The sequence below is a fragment of the Bos indicus genome, chromosome 1 (genome assembly GCF_029378745.1).
Source record: "Bos indicus isolate NIAB-ARS_2022 breed Sahiwal x Tharparkar chromosome 1, NIAB-ARS_B.indTharparkar_mat_pri_1.0, whole genome shotgun sequence".
Taxonomy (NCBI): domain Eukaryota; kingdom Metazoa; phylum Chordata; class Mammalia; order Artiodactyla; family Bovidae; genus Bos; species Bos indicus.
In genome coordinates, this window is record NC_091760.1 from 122,796,414 (window position 1) to 122,823,369 (window position 26,956).

Here is a 26,956-nt window from a genome sequence, read left to right on the forward strand (position 1 = left end):
GCCTTAGTATCTCCAGTTTTCTTGAAGAGATCTCTAGTCTTTCCTATTCTATTGTTTTCTTATTTCTTTGCATTGTTTACTTAAGAAGGCTTTCTTATCTCTCCTTGCTATTCTCTAACTCTGCATTCAGTTGGGTATATCTTTCCCTTTCTCCTTTGCCTTTTGCTTCTCTTCTTATAAACCTGTTTTAGAGTCAGGCAGATGATACTGCATAATACTAATACCCAACCTTAATAGCTTAATATAACACATAACATGGATCTTTCTGAAGAAGTTTATTGGACTAATTTGTGTTTTGGATCTTCATGTTCCCCCAAAGAGCAAACTATATCAACATGAGTGTTGTTTGCTGTTTCTTTTGTCATTTTAAATATTTTTTTTCCATTCTTATTTTTAGGAAGCTATTAACATCACATTGGATCACAAATGTAAAATTTTCCAGACCTTAAATGGAGCTGTAGGTATGCTTCTTAAATAGCGGGTTACTCATGTGTGCAAATGAACACCAGTGTTGTAAACTGTTTATCCTTTTTTATATTCATTTTGGAGCTATGACTAAGGTTGACATGTAGGTATTGCAACTATTAAGCAAAATATTGGAGTTAAGCTAAGCCTGATATAATACATTCAGTTAAAATCTTTTCCTACGAATAGTACAGAAAGATAAACTTCTGCCCTTAGGTAACTTAAACTTTAGTGATTTACCACTGGGGACTCTAGATATAGTTTTAAATTAATTATATTTTGTTATATCAGTTTTCAGTATCAGCTTTTAATATTATGAATTACTCAGCAGTATTACATTATTTTAATCTAGGTTAAAGGTAACTGGTAATAAGACATGTACTGTGGAGTGTGGTGTATGTGTGTACGCATGCCTGTATATGTTTTCCTTGTAGACATGTATTTAGATAAAAATACATGAATACATTAAATTTAATTAATTGATACATTAAATTTAATTAATTGATACATTAAAAAATATATTGGTACATTAATGCATTAATACCTCACAAATTAAAAATATATTGCAATTCAATATACTTCTTTAAGGCAGTTCATAAATTAAAAGATTCTTAGAGTAGAAGTGCTCTGGATTTAGTTCAGAGTGCTCTGGAAATATGAGGAAAGGAGCTTGAATACAAAAAAAATGTTTCTGCTCCTTGTTTCAGCTCCTTGTGCTGACTTGTGTATTCCTGGAATTAGCATTAGGCCTGATATTCAAGAACTGGAAGTACTATCAATGATGCCAGTTGTAGAAACCTAGCTTATGCCTGGCAGTTTTCTACTTGCTAGACATATATTGTTATCTTCATAATAGCCTAGTAAAGCAGGCAAGAATCCCATTTTACAGATGAATAAATTGAGACAATAATTTAATTCATTTGGGATTACATCACTTTCAAAAGACAGAGACAGTATTGTGAAGATGCTTTCTTTCAACCAAGACCTCTCCGTGTCTTAGCAGCTCAGTTTGCCAGCACCAGGTTGGAGAAGGTTAGGTGCTTAGAACCTGCATCTCTGTCAGTGTTGTCCTTCATTTTGGATATCTGCTGACTTGAAGCAGGCAAAGTTTCTAAAAGTGTGGCACATGGAATAGCATGCCTGAGAAATTTTATAACAAACTAAAATGTATAGATAGATGTGTACATGTATATGTGTATATGAACACATACATACACATTTTAAATGACTAAAATCTGTCTTTTTTAAAATCCAGATGAAGTTGTTTTGAAATTTGAAAATGGCAAAGCCAGAGCTAAAAATGTATTTTATGAAACATTACCAGTGATGATTAATGGAAATGGACCTACCAAGGTGAGTCACAGTGGAGACCTTTCTCTGTTTCTTTATTTCTTGAGGATAGATTACAGAGAAGTATATATTGATAGAATGACTTCCCCTCCTTCCCCTTTTCCCCCTTCTTCCCCTCTCCCTCCTTCTCTTCCTTCCTCCCCTCTCCCTCCTTCCCTTCCTTCCTCCCCTCCCCCTATTTTCTTCTCTCCCACCTTTTCCTCCCCCTTTTCCTCCTTTAATATCTTTAAGAGGCTTGATAAATAACAAGGTTCTACTGTATAGACAGGGATATTCAATACCCTATGATAAATTATAATGGAAAGAATATTAAAAAAAATAATGTCTATTCATGTTTAACTGAGTTACCTTGCTGTACAGCAGAGGTTGCCTCAACGTATTTTGGTGCCAACAATCTACTAGTTTCATTCCTTTATGTACTATATGATCTGATTTCATTCAGATTAATCAAACTGATGATTTTTTCCTCAGAAGATTGATAGCTTTCTATTCTATTTGTAACACATTTCAGTTTAGTGTTTAATGTAACAGCTTACTTGAGAGTGAACCACATTCCCTCAATACTGAGTATCCTTTCTGAATAAATGTTGAAGTTTATAAGGGTTCATTTGTTTCACTTGAGTCACTACTGTCAAAGTTAACAGCTCTATTAACACTGGGATGTAACTGTGTATCCAGAAAGATTCCTCTTGAATTTATGATGGGCCTGGAAAATCCTATGGATGGAGGAGCCTGGTAGGCTGCAGTTATGGGATCTCTAAGAGTCAGACACAACTAAGCGACTTCACTTTCACTTTTCACTTTCATGCATTGGAGAAGGAAATGGCAGCCCACTCCAATGTTCTTGCCTGGAGAATCCCAGGGACGGGGGAGCCTGGTGGGCTGCCGTCTCTGGGGTCGCACAGAGTCAGACACAACTTAAGTGACTTAGCAATAGTTGAAAGACATAATTTTTCTAATGAAATTTTATATGTTTTTCAAATATATATAATTGATTGTGCTGAAAGTGTTCCTGACTGAAAAATCTGTAATGAGTATTACAGAAATTTGTATTTCTGGTATCCAGTTAAAATGGAAATATGAATTGTTTTATATATACCTACATATATGTATTATATATATACACATACACATATATACATACACATACATCTATATACACACATATATACACACAAACATACACGTATATGGTTAGTGATATCGTGCTTAAAACAATGTTCTGGGATACCAAGATGATGCCTGGATTACCCATAAGTACATAGAAAAGAGATTATTAGATAAATTTGCATTGTGGGAAGAGAGATGGGAGATGAGGTCTGCTATTTCAGAGGAGTGAGAAGCTTGAATTCCAATAAAAGCTATATGCATGGGAAGACAGTCAAGGAAAAGCCCACATTGGCAGCTTTTCCACCATAAAAATGGAGAAAGTAGATTACCCTTCTCTAGTTACTTTCCACCTTGCTTTTCAGCACATTCCAGCCCTCCTACAGAACCTTGGCTGTGCACTCCTTTTTCTGTCTGATAACAGTTTTCCCAGCTCTAGCCTCTCCTTCTCATCAACATTTTAAAGACGTCAAGTCGTTCTCATCCCATGAACCCAGCCAACACAAACTGTAACATCCTTCTCAGTCTATGTTGCTTCCCAGCAACATAGGACATTTTCCTTCCCCTCCCAGCCACACTCTTTAGAGACTGTTGCTCTTCCCACCACCCAGGAACGGCTCCTGCCAAAGTGTTGTGATATCCTTGTTAAGGAGTAGACACGAAGGAGCTCTCATTTATCTTTCATCCAAAGATAACATTTGCTGATGTTCATCCCATTTAGTTCAATTTGAAATACTTGCCTTTGCTTCCATCGTGCTCTGCTGGTTTGTCTAATAACTTTCTGGCCAATCCTCATTCTTCTTTAGTTTCTCTCTTTCTCTTTCTTATATTATTTATTTTCTTGTTTTTGGCTGTGCTGGGTTTTCATTGCTGTGCACGCACTTTCTCTACTTATGGCGAGTGAGGGCTGCTCTCTAGCTGTGGTGCTAGAGCTTCTCATTGCAGTGGCTTTTCTTGTTGCAGAGCACAGACTCTAGGCACGTGGGCTTTAATAATTGCAGTGCAGAGGCTCAGTAGTTGTGGCTCTCAGGCTCTAGAGCCCAGGCTCAGTATTTGTGGCACACAGGTTTAGTTGCTCAGTGGCATGTGAGATCTTCCCAGACCAGGGATTGAACCTGTGTCCCCTGCATTGGCGGGCAGATTCTTAACCACTGGACCACCAGGGAAAGTCCCTTAATATAAATTTTTAATATTTAACACTTTGTGTAGTGAAATTCAGGGGTCCCATGGTCCTCTTCCTGTATTGTTTTAGTTAAGTATTCTGTAGGTATCTGTCAGAGACATTCTTTTCTCTGTATTCTTAGGTAGTCTGCTTCATTCCCAAGTGAGCAAATCTCTTAGTGCTGATTATTTTCAAACCCTTGCTGTAGCTTCTATCTTTCCTGAGCTCTGGGTTTGAATGCCCAATTGTTAGATTTATCTGTGTGTCAAGGCCTAGAGCTCAAGACCTTCAGTTCTTTCCCTCTTCCACCCAGTTGATTAGCCACAACCTGGTGTTTGTTTTGGCTGTAGTTGCCTCTCTCTTCCAGTCCCCCTGGAGAAGTAAATGGCAACCCACTCCAGTATTCTTGCCTGGAAAATCCCACAGACAGAGGAGCCTGGCAGGCTACAGTCCATGGGGTCGCAAGAGTTGGACATGACTAAGCAACTAAACCAACCATCCAATCCAAGAGCTATACCTTCTAACTCTGTGCATGGTGGTTTGACTAATTTTCTTAGAGTCAAGAGCAACTTTTTAGTTCAGGCCACCTGCAACCTCCCACCAGTAACAGTCATCTGCCAGCAGCTTGGACCTAGAGTATTCTGCAGAAGCAAAAACCCAGTCACATTACTCAACCTGTGTGCTGCCCTCTGTAGTCTTAGCTATGAAGTTCCACATTCTCAACTTGTTTTGTAAAGTTTTTTCTTTTTCCTTTGAAGTTTGCTTCTGGTTTAGGGGTCCCCGGTCTACCATCCCATCTTCTCCCCCACTCCTGGTACTATAATATCTATACATCATTTCTCCTCATTCTCTCCCTCAACTCCTGCCATATAGAGTTAATTTAAACTTTGGAAACGTTTCATGTTTCCTCTGTCTACAAGTCTTCTGTACGTGCACATCACTCATTGTGGAATCCTCTGACCCTAATTCCTATCTGCTGTACCCATCTATTAAGTGCTATTCATCTTTTGTGTGTGGTTAGTCAGTCGTGTCTGACTCTTTTGTGACCCTTTGGACAGAAGCCTGCCAGGCTTCTCTGTCCATGGGACTCTCCAGGCAAGAATACTAGAGTGGGTTCCCATGCCTTCTTCCAGGGGATCATCCTGACCCAGGAATTGAACCCATGTCTCCTGTGTCTCCTGCATTGCAGGTGGATTCTTTACTTGCTGAGCCATTCATCTTTTAGGTGTCAGCTTAGTCTTTACTCCTCAAGTTTCCTACATGCCTTTATAATATCTGGAACTTTGTCTGTCACAGAACATAATACCACACACTGTACAGGGACAGGATTGACCTGTTTTACATTTTTGTCTCTTATTGGGTCTGTAGCCTAGGAATTATAGAAATCGTATCTATCCTGTTCACTTTTTGTTTTGCCAGGCTTCGGCACATGTGCAGCATATATTTGTCTTTCAACAAATTGTGACTGAATGTCAAGGTCTATAAATAGTCCAGTGACTTAGCATTATTTTTGGGAATAGTGAGATGGACTTTTTTCTGGCAAGGCAAAATATTCATGCAATATGTGTGGGTCCCTGTAACTGTTCCTAGACAGATAAATGGACTTCTATAGGCAGACATCTATAACTAAAGAGTGTGCTATTGCTCCTTGGTAATGTAATACTTGAATCAAACTTAAATGTCTTTAAGAGGGCGGTTGGTCCCAAAAATTTGGCTATTTTGAGTGAGGCCTGATATTCAGTGATTTCATTGTATTCACCAGTTTTTTCCAGATTTCCAGGGTAATGCTGATAGTTTTACAAAGTGACTAAAAGACTTCTCATAAGAAAACTAGCCCTTAGTCCTTAGTCATTTAGAAAGTTCTGTATGTACTACGAAATTTTAAGTCTTCCGAGCAACATTTTTAGTTTGGGCTCTCTGTTTCTGGCATTTCAAGCAGTATGATGATCCCATTATATTTTCTGTGACATGACCTTATAATTCTACTTGGCAGCAAAAATGAAGGAATTTTTTATTGTAAAATTATATTTGGTATAATATAAAATTTGAGAAAGGACTATATAAATGAGCATTCAAAGCAGTGCCTTCAAACTAATGCCAATACTTTATTTAGTAATATGTTAAAAAATATCATATTTTACCCAGGATAATGAAGAAAAAAAAAGCAGATTACTCTTTTTAGATATACCATTTTTATTTAACCATCATAAAAGATGAAAGGATTTTTATATATTTTGTAAGTTAGCTTTATTTATTATTTTATTTAGTAAGGAATGATTATAATGTCAGTGGTTTTGAGCCATAACCTCATGAATGTTAATACTTAAACCATTTTTATTTAAAAATGGGCATAATGTATAAATGGTAAATTGTTGATAATGTGTTTATAGACCAAAGTATGTAAAGATGAGTTTATTTCTTACTTTCTTGAAATCTCATGCTGTTTAACTTTTACATTATAAATAATTTTAAAAATCACTTAAAATCCCACTACATCTCATTTTGTTTTCATTCATAGTTACTTTCAGTCTTTATGTCCTTGCAATATTGTACCTTTAAGCATTCATATTTTTCATTTGTTTTCATAATGATGTATAAACAACTTTGTTGCTTTTAAATTAACATTTTATTTGAAATATGTTTTTTATTTATTCTACATAATTGTCTTCATACTTGTCTAGGTATACTTTAACATAAATCAGTTTTTAGATAGAAACCATGACTTCTGGTTTGAAGTTTTGCTTTTTATTCTTGAAACTTATTTACTGTTAGTAACACATCATAAGATGCTTATCTTAATTCCTAACTTATTTCTTTTAAATATCAGATAATGTACTTCTTAAGGTAAATCATTATGAAATTGGTAGTATTTTTTATACAAACAGAAGTTAAACATAAGAAAAGCAGATCATCTAATTTGCATGAAAACAAATCATTTCAGAAATGAATTTGATCCGCAATAAAAATAGGGACTCTCATTTTGTGCATATAAACCTCAATGCTTGGGTCACTATGACCTTGAATACTTGGGTGACTTGAAAAAAAATGAAAGAAAAAAGAAAAGATTCAGTTGGAAAAGTTTCTCTGCCAGTGACATGACATCACCCTTGGAAATGTTTCGATATTGTGAAAACAGGATTAAGAAAGCACTACCACCTAGTAGCCGGGGACTTCCTGGAACAGCCTAACTACATAAACAGTTCTCTGCACTTTCCAAAGCTGCCAGCACAAATGTCTGCGATTTTTGATGAAGAAAACAGATGTAAACAGAGGGTAAGGGTGATGGGTAACCTCTGCCTGTGTGATGAGAGATCCAAAAAGAGAGAGATTTCCAGTCTTACTGATCTCTGAAAATCAAATAGACGTAAAAAGTAAAAAAGTTATAAAGTTTTAATTCTGAAAACTAAATATAATGTCTATGCTCTAACCTTTTAAAAAATATATTGATCATTTTCAAATTCACCTAGGGGTCCTAACAAACTAATCAATAATTCATGAAATAAATATTTAATTTCTTATGAGATTTCTGAGATGAGGAAGGTGCCAGTCTTTATATATAGGTGGGAATTTTAGATATGTCCAACCATGGGGGGGACTTTTTTTTTCTTCTAAAAAAATTATTTCCCAGGATATTTAAAACTGTGTATTTCTCACCAGCTTTTTAAAAAATTCCTTTTAGAAATAATGCTTAATAGAGAACCCATTTAAACATGAATCTCTATTTTTAATTCAAAATCATAATGTTATATAGGACATGAATAATTAACATTTGCACTTATAGTGTAACAATAGTCAAATTTTTGTTTTTGTTATAGAAAGATATTCAAATCATCGTATTGATTCTTGAAATGTCATTAATGAATATCATAACTGCATATTTTCTGCCTTGTAATTTGTTTCCTGACTTTTCATGTAGTACAAGAGGGATGTGAATGAGTTACTTTTCCATGTCTTATGATTGTGCTATATAGAATAATGTGACTGTCTATAATAGCTACAAAACACAAAGGTTTTCTCTTTGTAATTATACTGTACTTGTTACAATAGCCTTTGCTTCAGTTTTAGTACAATAGAAATATTTGAATGTAATACCAAATATTTGAGAGGAATCAGATAAAATAGTACTGAACTAATTTCTTTTTTAATTTTATTTTATTTTAAAACTTTACAATATTGTATTGGTTTTGCCAAATATCGAAATGAATCCGCCACAGGTATACCTGTGTTCCCCATCCTGAACCCTCCTCCCTCCTCCCTCCCCATACCCTCCCTCTGGGTCATCCCAGTGCACCAGCCCCAAGCATCCAGTATCGTGCATCAATCCTGGACTGGCGACTCGTTTCATACATGATGTTATACATGTTTCAATGCTATTCTCCCAAATCTCCTCACCCTCTCCCTCTCCCACAGAGTCCATAAGACTGATCTATACATCAGTGTCTCTTTTGCTGTCTCGTACACAGGGTTATTGTTACCATCTTTCTAAATTCCATATATATGCGTTAGTATACTGTATTGGTATTTTACTTTCTGGCTTACTTCAGTCTGTATAATAGGTTCCAGTTTCATCCATCTCATTAGAACTGATTCAAATGTATTCTTTTTAATGGCTGAGTAATACTCCATTGTGTATATGTACCACAGCTTTCTTATCCATTCATCGGCTGATGGGCAGCTAGGTTGCTTCCATGTCCTGGCTATTATAAACAGTGCTGCAATGAACATTGGGGTACACGTGTCTCTTTCCCTTCTGGTTTCCTCAGTGTGTATGCCCAGCAGTGGGATTGCTGGATCATAAGGCAGTTCTATTTCCAGTTTTTTAAGGAATCTCCACACTGTTCTCCATAGTGGCTGTACTAGTTTGCATTCCCACCAACAGTGTAAGAGTGTTCCCTTTTCTCCACACCCTCTCCAGCATTTATTGCTTGTAGACTTATGGATCGCAGCCATTCTGATTGGCGAGAAATGGTACCTCATAGTGGTTTTGATTTGCATTTCTCTGATAATGAGTGATGTTGAGCATCTTTTCATGTGTTTGTTAACCATCTGTATGTCTTCTTTGGAGAAATGTCTATTTAGTTCTTTGGCCCATTTTTTGATTGGGTCATTTATTTTTCTGGAGTTGAGCTGTAGGAGTTGCTTGTATAATTTTGAGATTAGTTGTTTGTCAGTTGCTTCATTTGCTATTATTTTCTCCCATTCTGAAGGCTGCCTTTTCACCTTGCTAATAGTTTCCTTTGTTGTGCAGAAGCTTTTAAGTTTAATTAGGTCCTATTTGTTTATTTTTGCTTTTATTTCCAATATTCTGGGAGGTGGGTCATAGAGGATCCTGCTGTGATGTATGTCAGAGAGTGTTTTGCCTATGTTCTCCTCTAGGAGTTTTATAGTTTCTGGTCTTACGTTGAGATCTTTAATCCATTTTGAGTTTATTTTTGTGTATGGTGTTAGAAAGTGTTGTAGTTTCATTCTTTTACAAGTGGTTGACCAGTTTTCCCAGCACCACTTGTTAAAGAGATTGTCTTTAATCCATTGTATATTCTTGCCTCCTTTGTCAAAGATAAGGTGTCCATATGTGCGTGGATTTATCTCTGGGCTTTCTATTTTGTTCCATTGATCAATATTTCTGTCTTTGTGCCAGTACCATACTGTCTTGATAACTGTGGCTTTGTAATAGAGCCTGAAGTCAGGTAGGTTGATTCCTCCAGTTCCATTCTTCTTTCTCAAGATCGCTTTGGCTATTCGAGGTTTTTTGTATTTCCATACAAATTGTGAAATTATTTGTTCTAGCTCTGTGAAGAATACCGTTGGTAGCTTGATAGGGATTGCATTGAATCTATAAATTGCTTTGGGTAGTATACTCATTTTCACTGTACTGATTCTTCCAATCCATGAACATGGTATATTTCTCCATCTATTAGTGTCCTCTTTGATTTCTTTCACCAGTGTTTTATAGTTTTCTATATATAGGTCTTTAGTTTCTTTAGGTAGATATATTCCTAAGTATTTTATTCTTTCCGTTGCAATGGTGAATGGAATTGTTTCCTTAATTTCTCTTTCAGTTTTCTCATTATTAGTGTATAGGAATGCAAGGGATTTCTGTGTGTTGATTTTATATCCTGCAACTTTACTATAATCATGGATTAGTTCTAGTAATTTTCTGGTGGAGTCTTTAGGGTTTTCTATGTAGAGGACCATGTCATCTGCAAACAGTGAGAGTTTTACTTCTTCTTTTCCAATTTGGATTCCTTTTATTTCTTTTTCTGCTCTGATTGCTGTGGCCAAAACTTCCAAAACTATGTTGAATAGTAATGGTGAAAGTGGGCACTCTTGTCTTGTTCCTGACTTTAGAGGAAATGCTTTCAGTTTTTCACCATTGAGGATAATGTTTGCTGTGGGTTTGTCATATATAGCTTTTATTATGTTGAGGTATGTTCCTTCTATTCCTGCTTTCTGGAGAGTTCTTATCATAAATGGATGCTGAATTTTGTCAAAGGCTTTCTCTGCATCTATTGAGATAATCATATGGTTTTTATTTTTCAATTTGTTAATGTGGTGTATAACATTGATTGATTTGCGGATATTGAAGAATCCTTTCATCCTTGGGATAAAGCCCACTTGGTCATGGTGTATGATCTTTTTAATGTGTTGTTGGATTCTGATTGACAGAATTTTGTTAAGGATTTTTGCATATATGTTCATCAGTGATATTGGCCTGTAGTTTTCTTTTTTTGTGGGATCTTTGTCAGGTTTTGGTATTAGGGTGATGGTGGCCTCATAGAATGAGTTTGGAAGTTTACCTTCCTCTGCAATTTTCTGGAAGAGTTTGAGCAGGATAGGTGTTAGCTCTTCTCTAAATTTTTGGTAGAATTCAGCTGTGAAGCTGTCTGGACCTGGGCTTTTGTTTGCTGGAAGAAATCTATTCTATACCATAAGATCTCTTTTAAGGTCTTCTGTTCAGGTCAGTCGCTTAGCTGTGTCCTACTCTTTGCGACCCCATGAACTTCAGCACGCCAGGCCTCCATGTCCATCACTGACTCCTGGAGTCCACCCAAACCCATGTCCATCAAGTCGGTGATGCCATACAGCCATCTCATCCTCTATCGTCCCCTTCTCCTCCTGCCCTCAATCTTTCCCAGCATCAGGGTCTTTTCCAATGAGTCAGCTCTTTGCATCAAGTGGCCAAAATATTGGAGTTTCAGCTTCAACATCAGTCCTTCCAATGAACACCCAGGACTCATCTCCTTTGGGATGGACTGGTTGGATCTCCTTGCAGTCCAAGGGACTCTCAAGAGTCTTCTCCAACACAACAGTTCAAAAGCATCAATTCTTTGGTGCTCAGCTTTCTTTATAGTCCAACTCTCACATCCATACATGACCACTGGAAAAACCATAGCCTTGACTAGATGGACATTTGTTGGCAAAGTAATGTCTCTGCTTTTTAATATGCTTTCTAGGTTGGTCATAACTTTCCTTCCAAGGAGCAAACGTCTTTTAATTTCCTGGCTGCAGTCACCATCTGCAGTGATTTTGGAGCCCAGAAAAATAAAGTCAGCCACTGTGTCCACTGTTTCCCCATCTATTTGCCATGAAGTGATGGGACTAGATACCATGATCTTAGGAAGCTAGAAAAATTCAGTTGGTACTTCTGTGCATTTTTGACTATCATATTTAACATATGAATATTTTTTTCTTTTAGTTCATCTCATCTTTTCAATGAAAAATTAATGATTATATAAACATAATGAGGATTTTAGGTGCTTCCTTTTATCAGTAATATAAAATTATAGCCAAAGCTAATTAGTTTTAGCTTCACTGTGTTGAGATGAGATAATTATAGTTTATGACAAGAAATAATAAAAAAATTAAAAACTTCAGCTGTTCCTACCATTCTAGGGGTTAAAATTGAAGGTTAGCATGTATAGTAATTTTTTTAAAGTAAGGAGAGCAGAATTTTTCTTAAAATGTTTACATGCTGGGGACATCCAAGATATTTTTTTGAGGGCTCAGAGCCATCTTTCAATGTGTTTACCTCTCTCTTCCATCCATCTTCCTTCACTTTCTCCTAAATCCAAAACATAAACAAAGATTGAGATTTTATAGATAAGATGAATGCCAACAGATGATTAAGGAGAAAGGGGGATAAGTAACAAAGGAGATGCTCTGAGATATATGAAAGGGGTAGGTGGGGAAACGGTGTCATACTTTATTTTTTTTTCCTTCCAGTTTTACAATTGACATATAGCACTGTATAAGTTTAGTAAATACCTATCATCTAAGTACAAAATAAAAGAAAAAGAAAAACAAATTTTCTTGTAATGAGAACTCAGGATTTGTTTCTTAACAACTTTCATGTATAACTTAGAGCAGTGTTAATTGTATTTATCATGTTTATTACATCTGTAGTACTTATACCTGAAATTTGTACCTTTTGATCACCATCCAAGTTCAGCTCATCCACCTCTTGCCTGTGGTAACCATATATCTGATTTCTTTTTCTATGAGATTGCTTGCTTGTTTCTTTTTGAAGTATTATAATTTCCTAAAATACTATGTTAGTTCCTGGTGTACAACATAGTGATTCGATATTTCTGTACTTTACAAAATGATCACTATAATAAATCTAATCATCATTATATCACCATAAAAGGTACTACATTATTATTTGCTATATTCTTCACACTGTTCATCATGCACATCTCATTTATTTTGTAACTGGAAATTTGTACTTATTTATCTCCCTCATCTAATTTTCTCATCCCACCACTCTCATCCCCTCTGGCAACCACCTGTTTGTTTTTGTATCTATGATTGTTTCTGATTAGTTATGTTTATTCATTTGTTTTTAGATTCTATATATATATGAAATCATATGGCATTTACTTTTCATTGTCTGACTTATTTCACTTGGAATCAAATCCTCTTGGTTTATCTATGTTGTTGCAAATGGCAAGATTTCATTCCTTTTATGGCTGAGTAATATTACATTATATATATATATGTGTGTGTGTGTGTGTGTGTGTGTGTGTGTATATATATATCACAGTTTCTTTATACATTCATATAATGATGGACACTTGGGTTGCTTCCATATCCTAGCTATTGTAAATAATGCTTCATTGAGCATAGGTGTGCATATATCTTTTTGAATTAGTGTTTTTGTTTTCTTGGGAAAAATATCTAGACATAGAGTATATGCATCATATGTTAGTTCTGTATTTCATTTTTTGAGGGACCTCCATCCTGTTTTCCATAGTGGCTGCATCAATTTGCATTCTCATCAGCATTGTATAAGGGTTCTGCTTTTCTACATCCTTGCCAACACTTGTTACTTTTTTTTTTTTTTTTTTTTGATCGTAGCTATTTTAACAGGTATCTCATTGTGGTTTTGGTTGCATTTACCTGATGATTAATTTTGTTGAGCATTTTTACATTTTTTTCCTGTGTCTGATGGCCACTTGTACATCTTCTTTGGTGAAATATGTATTCAGATCCCCTGACTGTATTTTCATGGAGTTGTTGTTTCTTTTTTTCTTTTTTTGATATTGAATTGTATGAGTTCTTTGTATATTTTGAATATTAACCTCTGTTTTGAACATATCATTTGCAAATATCTTCTCCCATTCAGTGGGTAGCCTTTTTGTTTTGTTGATAGTATTTTCATGTGCAGAAGTTGTTATATGTGCAAAAACTTTAAGTTTGATTTAGTCCCATTTGTTTATTTTGCTTTTGTTTTCCTTGCCTGAGGAGGCATAACCAAAAAACCACTGCTAACATCAGTGTCAAAAAGCATACTACCTATGTTTTCTTCTTCAAGTTTATGGTTTCAGGTCTTAGATTTAATTCCTTCATCTGTTTTGAGTTTCTTGTATAATATATGGTATGAGAAAATAGTCCATTTTGGTTCTTTTGAATGTAGCTGTCCAGTTTTCCCAGCACCGTTTATTAAAGGGGCTGTCTATTCTCATTGTATATCCTTGCCTTCTATGTCATAGATCATTAACCATATAAGTGTGGGTTTATTTCTGTCTATTCTATTCTTTTTATTTTTTATTTATTCTATTTTATTTTTTATTTATTCTATTTATTTCTGTCTATTCTATTCCTTTTATCTATGTGTCTGTTTTCATGTCAATACTATATTGTTTTGATTACTGTTCTTTGGGGTAAAGTGTGAAACCGGGGAGTACAATACTTCCAGGTTTGTTCTTCTTTCTCAAGATTTCTTTGGCTATTTGACCTCTTTTGTTGTTTCATATAAATTTTAGGATTATTCTAGTTGTGTGAAAAATGCTATGGGTATTTTGATAGGAATTACATTGAATCTGGAGATGGCTCTGAGTAGTGTGGACATTTTCACAGTATTAATTCTTCTAGTCTGTGAGCACAGTTTGTCTCTTCATTTAATTGTGTCTTCCTCAGTTTATTTCCCCAATGTTTTATAGTTTCCAGAGTACAAATCTTTTACTTCCTTGATTAAATTTATTCCTAGGAAATTTATTCTTCTCTATGCAATTGTAAATGAAATTGTTTTTTTTAAATTTCTGGTCAATTATTATTAATGTATAGAAATGCAGTAGATTTCTGTGTTTTGTTTGTATCTTGTAACTTTACTCAATTCATTTGGTAGACCTAATAGTTTTTTGTGTGGAGTATTTAAAGTTTTCTATATCAGATCAGATCAGATCAGTCGCTCAATCGTGTCCGACTCTTTGCAACCCCATGAATCACTATGTTGAATAAAATTGGGAAGAGTGAGATCCTTGTTTTCTTCCTAGTTTAGAGGAAATGCTTTCAGCTTTTCACCACTGAATATGACATGAACTGTGGGTTTGTCATATATGGCCTTTAGGTTGAGGTATGTTTCCTTTGTAACCACTTTGTTGAGAGTTTTTGTTGTAAAATGGATATTTTGTCCAAAGTTTTTATGCATCTGATTATATGATCTTTATCCTTTATTTTGTTAATGTGTTTCATATTGAGTGATTTGAATATATTGAACTATTCTTGTGTCCCTAGAGTAAATCCTACTGGATCATGATTTATAATCCTTTTAATGTGTTACTGAATTTAGTTTGCTAATATTCTGTTGAAGATTTCTGTATCCAGGTTTATCAGGGATAATTATTATTTTCTTTGTTTTCATAGTGTCTTTGATTTTGATATCAGGGTAATGCTGGCCATTAGAATGAGTTTGAAAGGGTTCCATCCTTCCCCTTCAGTATTTTGAAATAGTTTGAGAAGAATAGGTATTAAGTCTTCTTTATATGTTTGAGAATACCCTTTTTTATCCCCTCACTTTTTGTGTGATTTTAGATGTTGAGTGAGTCCTTTGATGGAAGCACGTATATGGAGCTTGTTTTCCTTTTAATCCATTCAGCCACCCTATTTTCTGGATTTGAACATTTAGTCCATTTACATTTAAAGTAATTATTAACAGGCATGTACTTATTAAAATGTTGTTAGTTGTTTTCTGGTTATTTTTGGTATTCTTCTCTGTTCCTTTTTTCTCTTAGTCCCTTATGATTTGGTTACTGAGTTATGTTTGTGTTACTTCCTCTTTATCTTTTGTGTATCTATTATATGTTTTTGATTCATGGTTACCATGAAGTTCTTATATAGTAAATATCAGTATATTTTAAGTTGACCATTGCTCTAGTTTGGCTGTATTCTAAAAACACTACATTTTTACTCCCCTCTGCCACATTTTATGTTTTTGGTGTTTTATTTTACTTTTTTTATTTTGTACATTGTTAAATAATTATTGTAGATAATATTAGATTTTACTGGTTTTGTATTTTAACCTTCATACTAGCTGTATAGTTGGCTGATCCATTACCTTTACTAAATATTTGGCTTTACTGGTGGTATTTTTCTCTTTTATAATTTTCATAGTTCTGGTTATGTTCTTATCTTTTCTGTTTAAGGAAGACCCTTTAACTTTCTTATAAGGTTGGCTTAGTGGTGATGGACTACTTTACCTTTTGCTAGTCTGGTAAATTCTTTATCTCTTCTTCAATACTGAATGTTAACTTCACCAGATAGAGGTTCTTGGTTGTGTTTTTCCTTTCAGTACTTTGAATATGTCATGCCATTCCCTGGCCTACAAGTTTTCTGCTGAAATATCAGCTGATAATCTCAGAGGGTTTATTTTGTATGTGACAAGCTTTTTTTGTTGTTGTTGGTTTGTTTTGTTTTTTGCTGCCCTTCAGTTCAGTTCAGTTCAGTCACTCAGTCGTGTCTGACTCTTTGCAACCCCATGAATTGCAGCATGCCAGGCTTCCCTGTCCATCACCAACTCCTGGAGTTCACTCAAACTCATGTCCGTTGAGTTGGTGATGCCATCCAGCCATCTCATCCTCTGTCGTCCCCTTCTCCTCCTGCCCCCAATCCCTCCCAGCATCAGGGTCTTTTCCAATGAGTCAACTCTTCGCATGAGGTGGCCAAAGTATTAGAGTTTCAGCTTTAGCATCATTCCTTCCAATGAACATCAAGGACTGATCTCGTTTAGAATGGACTGGTTGGATCTCCTTGCAGTCCAAGGGACTCTCAAGAGTCTTCTCCAACACCACAGTTCAAAAGCATCAATTCTTCGGTGCTCAGCTTTCTTCACAGTCCAACACTCAACATCCATACATGACTACTGGAAAAACCATAGCCTTGACTAGACGGACTTTTGTTGGCAAAGTAATGTCTCTGCTTTTCAATATGCTATCTAGGTTGGTCATAACTTTCCTTGCTGCCCTTAATACTCTCTTTATCTTTAACTTCTGACTTTTTGATGGTAGTGTATTTGTGTAGGGTCCCTTTGGATTGACTTTATTTGGAATTCTCTGGGATTCTTAGACTCGAGTGTGTTTCCTTCACCAGTTTAGGGAAATTTACATCCATTATCTCTTGAAATATCTCTGTCCCTTTCTTTACCTTCTGGGAAACTCTATAATGCTAATGTTAGAATGCCTGTTGTGCCCCAGAGGCTCCTTAAACTATCCTCATTTTTAAAAATTCTTTTTTCATTTTGCTGTTTTGATTGGGTGATTTCCTATTAGCCTGTCTTCCATATTGCTGATCCTTTCCTTTGCATCATCTAATCTGCCTGTGATTCCCTCTAGTTTCTAACTTAGCTCCATTCCATTTAATTCTTTTTCTGAGGTTTTGTCTTGTTCTTTTATTTGTAACATTATTTCTTTGTCTCCTCATATAAAGTAATTTTCTGTTTCTATGTATTAGGTAGATCAGCTATTATCTCCTGGTCTTTAAAGAGTAACTTTGTATAGAAGGTTTCCTGTGGGGTTCAGTAGTGTGGCCCCTCCTGGTCACCAGAGCCAGGTACTCCAGAAGTGTCCTCTGCTTGGGCTGTGTGCTACTCCTGTTATCACTGAGTTGCAATTGCTTTGGGTGCACTAGTGTATGGGGCTTGTTCCCAGAACAGCCAGCTGTAAGGCCTGGCCACAATCTGCCAGCTCATTTGTACTCAGAGAAAATTTCAACAGATCGTGCCCCTCAGGTACATGCCCTAAAATTAATAAATAAATTTCCTCCTTGTATGACCCAGGCACTTTTCTAACTGCTGCCTCTGCACTGGGATTTGGAAAGAGTGAATCTGTGCCTTCACCCTTTAAGAGTAGTCTCAGTTTCCTACAGGCTTCTGGCTCTCCCACATGTAAGCCCCTCTGGTTTTAAAGCCAGATATTATAGTGGCTCATCCTCCTGGTGCAGGTCTTCTAAGAAGGGGAGCCCAAGGTTGGACTCGGGCCCTTGGCCCTTTGGAGAAGACCCCTAGGGCTGTGATACCCCTCCTGCTTGTGGATTGCTCCACTGTGGGCATGGGTTCTGACTAAACTGTGTCTCTGTTCCTCCTACCTGTCTCATTGTTGCTTTTTCTTTTTATCTTCAGTTATAGAAGATATTTTCTGTTAGTCTTATGGTCATTCTCAGAGATGGTTCTCTCTATGTAGTTGTAATTTTGGTGTATGTGTGGGGAGACGTGAGCCCAAGATCTCCCTACTCTGCCATCTTGTTCTACCTCCCCTCCCCACTCTAGTCTATTATTGATAGGGTTTGTGGGGTGGCTCTAATTAGAATTTATTCTAGATCTATTTTAATCTACAGGATTTCTTTTCCTCAAGTCAGTATTCCAGAATCACTGCCCAGAAGCCTGGGTTTTAGTGATTATAGTTTCTCAGAAGAGTTTAGTGCCTTTTGGTGATAAAGTATATACAATATTTGTTTTGTGTGGTGATGGTGGTAAGAGGTCACACTGGCACTTACCCATTCACTGTACATGTCTAGACTGAGCCTTTAAGCATATTTATATTATTACTAAATTACTGTTCACATAACTGCTTTTATTTGTTTTGTTTTGGTTAATAAGCTTCATTAGTTCAATTAAAACTGTGGTAAATCGTTTGACATATTGCTTTAATGGTGTCTCTTCTTATTTTTGATATATTGAAATGTTAGCTTTATGATGTATAATGCATTTTTTGGCATTTCTAGACAAAGCTTGCCTTCATTTATGATTCACAGTCTGGAGAGAACTTTGTTCATTGTGTATCTCTAGGTGACAAATATTTGTAGAATTATTAAGGGGATGTACCTAATGCAGAAAACATGCTTTGAAGTTAGAGGTTTATAGAATGAAAGTACATTGATGGGAAAGTCTTACTTTTGTTAATAGTGCAGTTTTCCTTCTTTTCCAGATCCTCCTGAATTATTTTGGAAACTATATACCTAATGCATGGACACAAGATAATGGCTGCACTTTTTGTGAAGTGGATACAATTGACTTGTCTGCAGTAGATGTGAGTGGAATTGACTCTGGGTGAAATATAGTAATAAAAGAATATTTTCATGAAATGCAATGGTTTGTAAAATAAAAACAACACATTATTTTATAGTATTGATAATTTGGTAGATAATATATTTATAAATCTAAAGCATGATGACAGAAAATTGCTAGATATGTGTATTTCTAGAAAAACCAGACAATAATTGACCCGAATTGACCCTAGTAAAAGGGGCTTGGTTGTTAATATATACTAGCTTGCTATGAGTGGGAATTCTTGTTTTTAGTCTTTAACTTGGTCAAAGGATTGAGGAAAATAATGGTTATAATGCTTCAGTATTTGTATTGACTAATCTTATCTGTCAAAATTAGTTGATTAGCTTGATTTTCAAATTTGATGATTTAAAAATAATAAATAACTAAGGACTGTTTTAGTATTTTATATATAGTAACTCATATTAATTTTACAAATCCCATAGGTTTGACTGAGGTTTACAGATGAGAAAACTGAGGTACCTCCACATTGAGTAACTTACTTAAGGCATGCAATTTTTTTTTTTTTTATATTGGAAGTGCGATTTGAATTTAGGCAATCTGGTTCCAGACCCTATAATTTTGACCACTGTGCAATTTTGCCTAGATGCCACATATATATTATATGCCAAGAATAGTGCTACTTTTACATATATTTCATATAGAATTATAGCTATAGTTTACCATTTATACTTTGAAGATAAACATGCAATTGGAAGTAATTATTATTTATGTATAAAATGTTTTATGCATCCTTCTTCTTACATCAACGAGAGCAGTTTTAGGATATCCTGTGGTAATATTTTTCTTTCAAAAATTGGCTCTTATGTTTTGGAAGACTATTATGTGTATGAACATTGGGTTCTAAGGATAATTTTGTCATTAAGACTGATTATTTCCTTTACTTACCATAGTTTTGTTGAATATCTACAGCATGCCAGATAAGTGTAGACACAAATAAAATTCCCCTTAATATAGTTCTGGTGACTTCTGGACCCATACAAATTCAAAATAATCTCACTGTAAAGTACTAAATGTCCTGAATTAAGTAGTTTCTGTTTTTATCACTGTCTGAAAGGGAGGATAAAGAGTAATTTGTTCATATTTAGGAGCTTCTGAATAGAGCCCTCTTTTACTTGAAACTAAGATTTTTTTGGCCAGTCTCTGAAATAACAAGCTGAATGTTTCCTATCTGGAAAGAAAGCCAGAAAATTTCTGAATGAAGCTGCATCATGAAGATGTTTAAAAATTCATTCTGATCCTTTTTTCAAAAGAGTGCTGTCTTCTGGAGGAAGAGTTAAAATTTTTTATCTGTTTGGTTTCCTGTTAACATAAACTTTCTGGTGCCAAGACAGAAAAATATTTATATTATAATTTTTTATCTTTATTTTTTTGCACATAGGAGTAACTTGATTCTCAAGCCATTTTTGTCTTACAGACTGCTAGAAAGGAAAGCCATTTTATTATAAAAATAAATTTCTTATGTATTTTATATATGTAGTAATCATGCATATAAAATTAAAATTATATGGGTAGTTACAGTCTAGGGCTAGCATATTCTAAGATGTCGGCCATGGGCAAGTTTCTTTATATGAAAAAATGATAATGGTTGTCTCAGAGGATTGGTAGGAGGCTTAAAGAAATCACACATATATGTTTATGTATATAGTGATATTTTATATGATAAATTACATATATGAAATGCTAAGCCTTGAATAATACTTAACTGTTATCATCTGTACTGTTGTTATCATTAGTGTATAAAATGAACTTAGACTGATAGTGGAGATGTAGCATGGTGAAGCCTAACTCTTTACCTACTAATTAATGTGTTCTGAGTTGCTCTAAATCTCCCTTTCCTCATATTATAAATTTGGAATAATAAATGACTTCTAAGGTTATTATATAATTTAAATGACATGCGTCACTTCATTTGATAAGGGAGAGTTGTCATCCAGTTTTTACTCATTTCCCCTATTAAATTGAGAACTCCTAGATGTAGAATTATTTTTCTTTAGTTGTTTGTCTTTGTTTATGGACTTAGTAATAAATATTTGAGTAACTGAATGAATATATACAATGAATTGATATATACAACCGTGTTTGAGTTGTACTTCAATCCACACAAATATTAGGTTACCAGATGACAGAGGAATACATGAGGTATTATGTGTGAAAAGATGGGGGAGAGGTGCCTAATTTGGCACTTAACATATATGGCACTTTAAAAAATCTGTAATCTTTATTTTTAGAAGTTTTTTGTTATTTAAAAATTTTTCGTGTTCAATAGTGTGATGTACTTATTTGTCTTTTCTTTTTACCTTTTGATCTCCTTCACCCATTTGTATATAATTTGTAATTTAAAATTCTAAAGTCAGGCTTCAAACCATGGGTTTAAAAAGGCATTATAATTTTTCACCATTGAGGATAATGTTTGCTGTGGGTTTGTCATATATAGCTTTTATTATGTTGAGGTATGTTCCTTCTATTCCTGCTTTCTGGAGAGTTTTTATCATAAATGGATGTTGAATTTTGTCAAAGGCTTTCTCTGCATCTATTGAGATAATCATATGGTTTTTATTTTTCAATTTGTTAATGTGGTGTATTACATTGATTGATTTGCGGATATTGAAGAATCCTTGCATCCCTGGGATAAAGCCCACTTGATCATGGTGTATGATCTTTTTAATGTGTTGTTGGATTCTGATTGCTAGAATTTTGTTAAGGATTTTTGCATCTATGTTCATCAGTGATATTGGCCTGTAGTTTTCTTTTTTTGTGGGATCTTTGTCAGGTTTTGGTATTAGGGTGATGGTGGCCTCATAGAATGAGTTTGGAAGTTTACCTTCCTCTGCAATTTTCTGGAAGAGTTTGAGCAGGATAGGTGTCAGCTCTTCTCTAAATTTTTGGTAGAATTCAGCTGTGAAGCCGTCTGGACCAGGGCTTTTGTTTGCTGGAAGATTTTTGATTACAGTTTCAATTTCCGTGCTTGTGATGGGTCTGTTAAGATTTTCTATTTCTTCCTGGTCCAGTTTTGGAAAGTTGTACTTTTCTAAGAATTTGTCCATTTCTTCCACGTTGTCCATTTTATTGGCATATAATTGTTGATAGTAGTCTCTTATGATCCTTTGTATTTCTGTGTTGTCTGTTGTGATCTCTCCATTTTCGTTTCTAATTTTGTTGATTTGATTTTTCTCCCTTTGTTTCTTGATGAGTCTGGCTAATGGTTTGTCAATTTTATTTATCCTTTCAAAGAACCAGCTTTTGGTTTTGTTGATTTTTGCTATGGTCTCTTTTGTTTCTTTTGCATTTATTTCTGCTCTAATTTTTAAGATTTCTTTCCTTCTACTAACCCTGGGGTTCTTCATTTCTTCCTTTTCTAGTTGCTTTAGGTGTAGAGTTAGGTTATTTATTTGACTTTTTTCTTGTTTTTTGAGGTGTGCCTGTATTGCTATGAACTTTCCCCTTAGGACTGCTTTTACCGTGTCCCACAGGTTTTGGGTTGTTGTGTTTTCATTTTCATTCGTTTCTATGCAAATTTTGATTTCTTTTTTGATTTCTTCTGTGATTTGTTGGTTATTCAGCAGCGTGTTGTTCAGCCTCCATATGTTGGAATTTTTAATAGTTTTTCTCCTGTAATTGAGATCTAATCTTACTGCATTGTGGTCAGAAAAAATGCTTGGAATGATTTCTATTTTTTTGAATTTACCAAGGCTAGCTTTATGGCCCAGCATGTGATCTATCCTGGAGAAGGTTCCATGTGCGCTTGAGAAAAAGGTGAAATTCATTGTTTTGGGATGAAATGACCTATAGATATCAATTAGGTCTAACTGGTCTATTGTATCGTTTAAAGTTTGTGTTTCCTTGTTAATTTTCTGTTTAGTTGATCTATCCATAGGTGTAAGTGGGGTATTAAAGTCTCCCACTATTATTGTGTTATTGTTAATTTCTCCTTTCATACTTGTTAGCATTTGTCTTACGTACTGTGGTGCTCCCGTGTTGGGTGCATATATATTTATAATTGTTATATCTTCTTCTTGGATTGATCCTTTGATCATTATGTAGTGACCTTCTTTGTCTCTTTTCACAGCCTTTGTTTTAAAGTCTATTTTATCTGATATGAGTATTGCTACTCCTGCTTTCTTTTGGTCCCTATTTGCATGGAAAATCTTTTCCAGCCCTTCACTTTCAGTCTGTATGTGTCCCCTGTTTTGAGGTGGGTCTCTTGTAGACAACATATGTAGGGGTCTTGTTTTTGTATCCATTCAGCCAGTCTTTGTCTTTTGGTTGGGGCATTCAACTCATTTACATTTAAGGTAATTACTGATAAGTATGTTCCCGTTGCCATTTACTTTATTGTTTTGGGTTCGAGTTTATACACCGTTTTTGTGTTTCCTGTCTAGAGAATATCCTTTAGTATTTGTTGGAGAGCTGGTTTGGTGGTGCAGAATTCTCTCAGCTTTTGCTTGTCTGAAACAAGACAAGGGTGCCCACTTTCACCATTACTATTCAACATAGTTTTGGAAGTTTTGGCCACAGCAATCAGAGCAGAAAAAGAAATAAAAGGAATCCAAATTGGAAAAGAAGAAGTAAAACTCTCACTATTTGCAGATGACATGATCCTCTACATAGAAAACCCTAAAGAATCCACCAGAAAATTACTAGAAATAATCAATGACTACAGTAAAGTTGCAGGATATAAAATCAACACACAGAAATCCCTTGCATTCCTATACACTAATAATGAGAAAACAGAAAGAGAAATTAAGGAAACAATTCCATTCACCATTGCAACGGAAAGAATAAAATACTTAGGAATATATCTACCTAAAGAAACTAAAGACCTATATATAGAAAACTATAAAACACTGGTGAAAGAAATCAAAGAGGACACTAATAGATGGAGAAATATACCATGTTCATGGATTGGAAGAATCAATATAGTGAAAATGAGTATACTACCCAAAGCAATTTATAGATTCAACGCAATCCCTATCAAGCTACCAACAGTATTCTTCACAGAGCTAGAACAAATAATTTCACAATTTGTATGGAAATACAAAAAACCTCGAATAGCCAAAGCGATCTTGAGAAAGAAGAATGGAACTGGAGGAATCAACCTACCTGACTTCAGGCTCTATTACAAAGCCACAGTTATCAAGACAGTATGGTACTGGCACAAAGACAGAAATATTGATCAATGGAATAAAATAGAAAGCCCAGAGATAAATCCACGCACATATGGACACCTTATCTTCGACAAAGGAGGCAAGAATATACAATGGATTAAAGACAATCTCTTTAACAAGTGGTGCTGGGAAATCTGGTCAACCACTTGTAAAAGAATGAAACTGGACCACTTTCTAACACCATACACAAAAATAAACTCAAAATGGATTAAAGATCTAAACGTAAGACCAGAAACTATAAAACTCCTAGAGGAGAACATAGGCAAAACACTCTCCGACATACATCACAGCAGGATCCTCTATGACCCACCTCCCAGAATATTGGAAATAAAAGCAAAAATAAACAAATGGGACCTAATTAACCTTAAAAGCTTCTGCACATCAAAGGAAACTATTAGCAAGGTGAAAAGACAGCCTTCAGAATGGGAGAAAATAATAGCAAATGAAGCAACGGACAAACAACTAATCTCAAAAATATACAAGCAACTCCTACAGCTCAACTCCAGAAAAATAAACGACCCAATCCAAAAATGGGCCAAAGAACTAAATAGACATTTCTCCAAAAAAGACATACAGATGGCTAACAAACACATGAAAAGATGCTCAACATCACTCATTATCAGAGAAATGCAAATCAAAACCACTATGAGGTACCATTTCACACCAGTCAGAATGGCTGCGATCCAAAAGTCTACAAATAATAAATGCTGGAGAGGGTGTGGAGAAAAGGGAACCCTTTTACACTGTTGGTGGGAATGCAAACTAGTACAGCCACTATGGAGAACAGTGTGGAGATTCCTTAAAAAACTGGAAATAGAACTGCCTTATGATCCAGCAACCCCACTGCTGGGCATACACACTGAGGAAACCAGAAGGGAAAGAGACACGTGTACCCCAATGTTCATAGCAGCACTGTTTATAATAGCCAAGACATGGAAGCAACCTAGATGTCCATCAGCAGATGAATGGATAAGAAAGCTGTGGTACATATACACAATGGAGTATTACTCAGCCATTAAAAAGAATACATTTGAATCAGTTCTAATTAGGTGGATGAAACTGGAGCCTATTATACAGAGTGAAGTAAGCCAGAAGGAAAAACATAAATACAGTATACTAACGCATATATATGGAATTTAGAAAGATGGTAACAATAACCCGGTGTACGAGACAGCAAAAGAGACACTGATGTATAGAACAGTCTTATGGACTCTGTGGGAGAGGGAGAGGGTGGGAAGATTTGGGAGAATGGCAATGAAACATGTAAAATATCATGTAGGAAACGAGTTGCCAGTCCAGGTTCGATGCATGATGCTGGATGCTGGGGGCTGGTGCACTGGGACGGCCCAGAGGGATGGTATGGGGAGGGAGGAGGGAGGAGGGTTCGGGATGGGGAGCACATGTATACCTGTGGCGGATTCATTTTGATATTTGGCAAAACTAATACAATTATGTAAAGTTTAAAAATAAAATTAGAGAAAAAAAAAAAAAAAACAAATAAATCAACTATACTTCAATAAAAAAAAAAAAATAAATAAATAAAAACAAAACAAAAAAAAAAAAAAAATAAAAAGGCATTATAAAGAAATCTTTCATATAGTTCTAATAAAAATACTATTGCATGGTTGTTTACTTATGTTTCTGTCTTCCTCAACCATTTTAAGTTTCCAAGCCAGGAACTTTCCCTCTATTTTCTAAATGTTTCTGATCACGAGGATTGACTAATAATAGATATTTCAGAATTGTTCATGCAATGAGTGAAAAACAAGCCGTCCTCTAACACTTACCCAAGTAGAAATTAAGAAAATATATTAAGATCGATACAAGATAAGATATATTAGTGATGCAAAATAGCTTTCCTTATATATAACATAATAAAAGATTCAAACATAGAAATAAAGTCTCATGATTTTAGTAATGAGGCTAAATGAGGTTTCTCATAATAATCTCTATGATTACTTTATTTGAGCCACAGATTAACCATTCAGTTTCCAAGCCACAGAAACAAACAAGGAAACACAGTTAGCATTTTGGCTTCTGAGATGAAGCTGTCAAAATAGATTCATATCTAAAGAAAGTTTCTTTTAGGACTACTTTAAAGGGAACAGTCAACACTAGAGCAGGCAATAACCTTAATTATAGTGTCCCTGTAATAAGTACAGTAGTGAGCTTCCTCTTCAACCTGAATCATAATGTCAAGATGTTATTTGGTAAAAATCATTGATGGGGTCCTCAAAAATGTATTAGAGAATTGCCACTGGGCAATCAAAGTTATGTTGTACTGATATTATAGTATGTTTTGTGCTGTATTGATTAATATTTGCATAGAATTTAAAGTAAAACCATGCTAATGATAATTTGTTTTTATGTTTGCCATAAAACAAAGGTCTATCCAAATGTAACAATAGGTGTTTTTATTGAGCAACCAACCCCTTTCCTACCTCGATTTCTGAACACATTGTTGACACTGGATTACCCAAAAGAAGCACTTAAATTCTTTATTCATAACAAAGTAAGTATTTGAAAAATAAATTATTTTATGTGAAAACTCTGATATTAGTTGAAACTATTTGTTATTATTTGTTCATGTATAAAAAATTTTTAAATTTGGGTTAAATTCAGTGGGGGTTTTGAAATCATTACTGCTTTGCTTCTTTAGGGGGCTTCCCTTGTAGCTCAGTCAGTAAAGAATCTGCCTGCAGTGCAGGAGACCCGGGTTCAGTCCCTGAGTTGGGCAGATCCCCTGGAGAAGGAAATGGTGACGTACTCTAGTAACCTTGCCTGTAAAATCTCATGGACAGAGAGCCTGGTGGGCTGCAGTCCATGGGTTCACAGAGTTGGGCACAACTGAGTGACTAACACTTA

General features: G+C 35.2%; 1 protein-coding gene across 2 annotated transcripts in view; it reads left to right on the forward strand.

Annotated features, from left to right (window-relative positions):
* The window catches only part of PLOD2 (procollagen-lysine,2-oxoglutarate 5-dioxygenase 2), a 125,475-nt gene that overhangs the window by 76,930 nt on the left and 21,589 nt on the right, over nt 1-26,956 (forward strand). For both annotated transcript variants that reach the window (XM_019961253.2, XM_019961246.2), the window contains exons 6-9: nt 398-461; nt 1,721-1,818; nt 18,784-18,885; nt 26,478-26,603. In XM_019961253.2, coding sequence (XP_019816812.1) covers nt 398-461; nt 1,721-1,818; nt 18,784-18,885; nt 26,478-26,603 — 390 coding nt within the window. The remainder of the gene's footprint in view (nt 1-397; nt 462-1,720; nt 1,819-18,783; nt 18,886-26,477; nt 26,604-26,956) is intronic.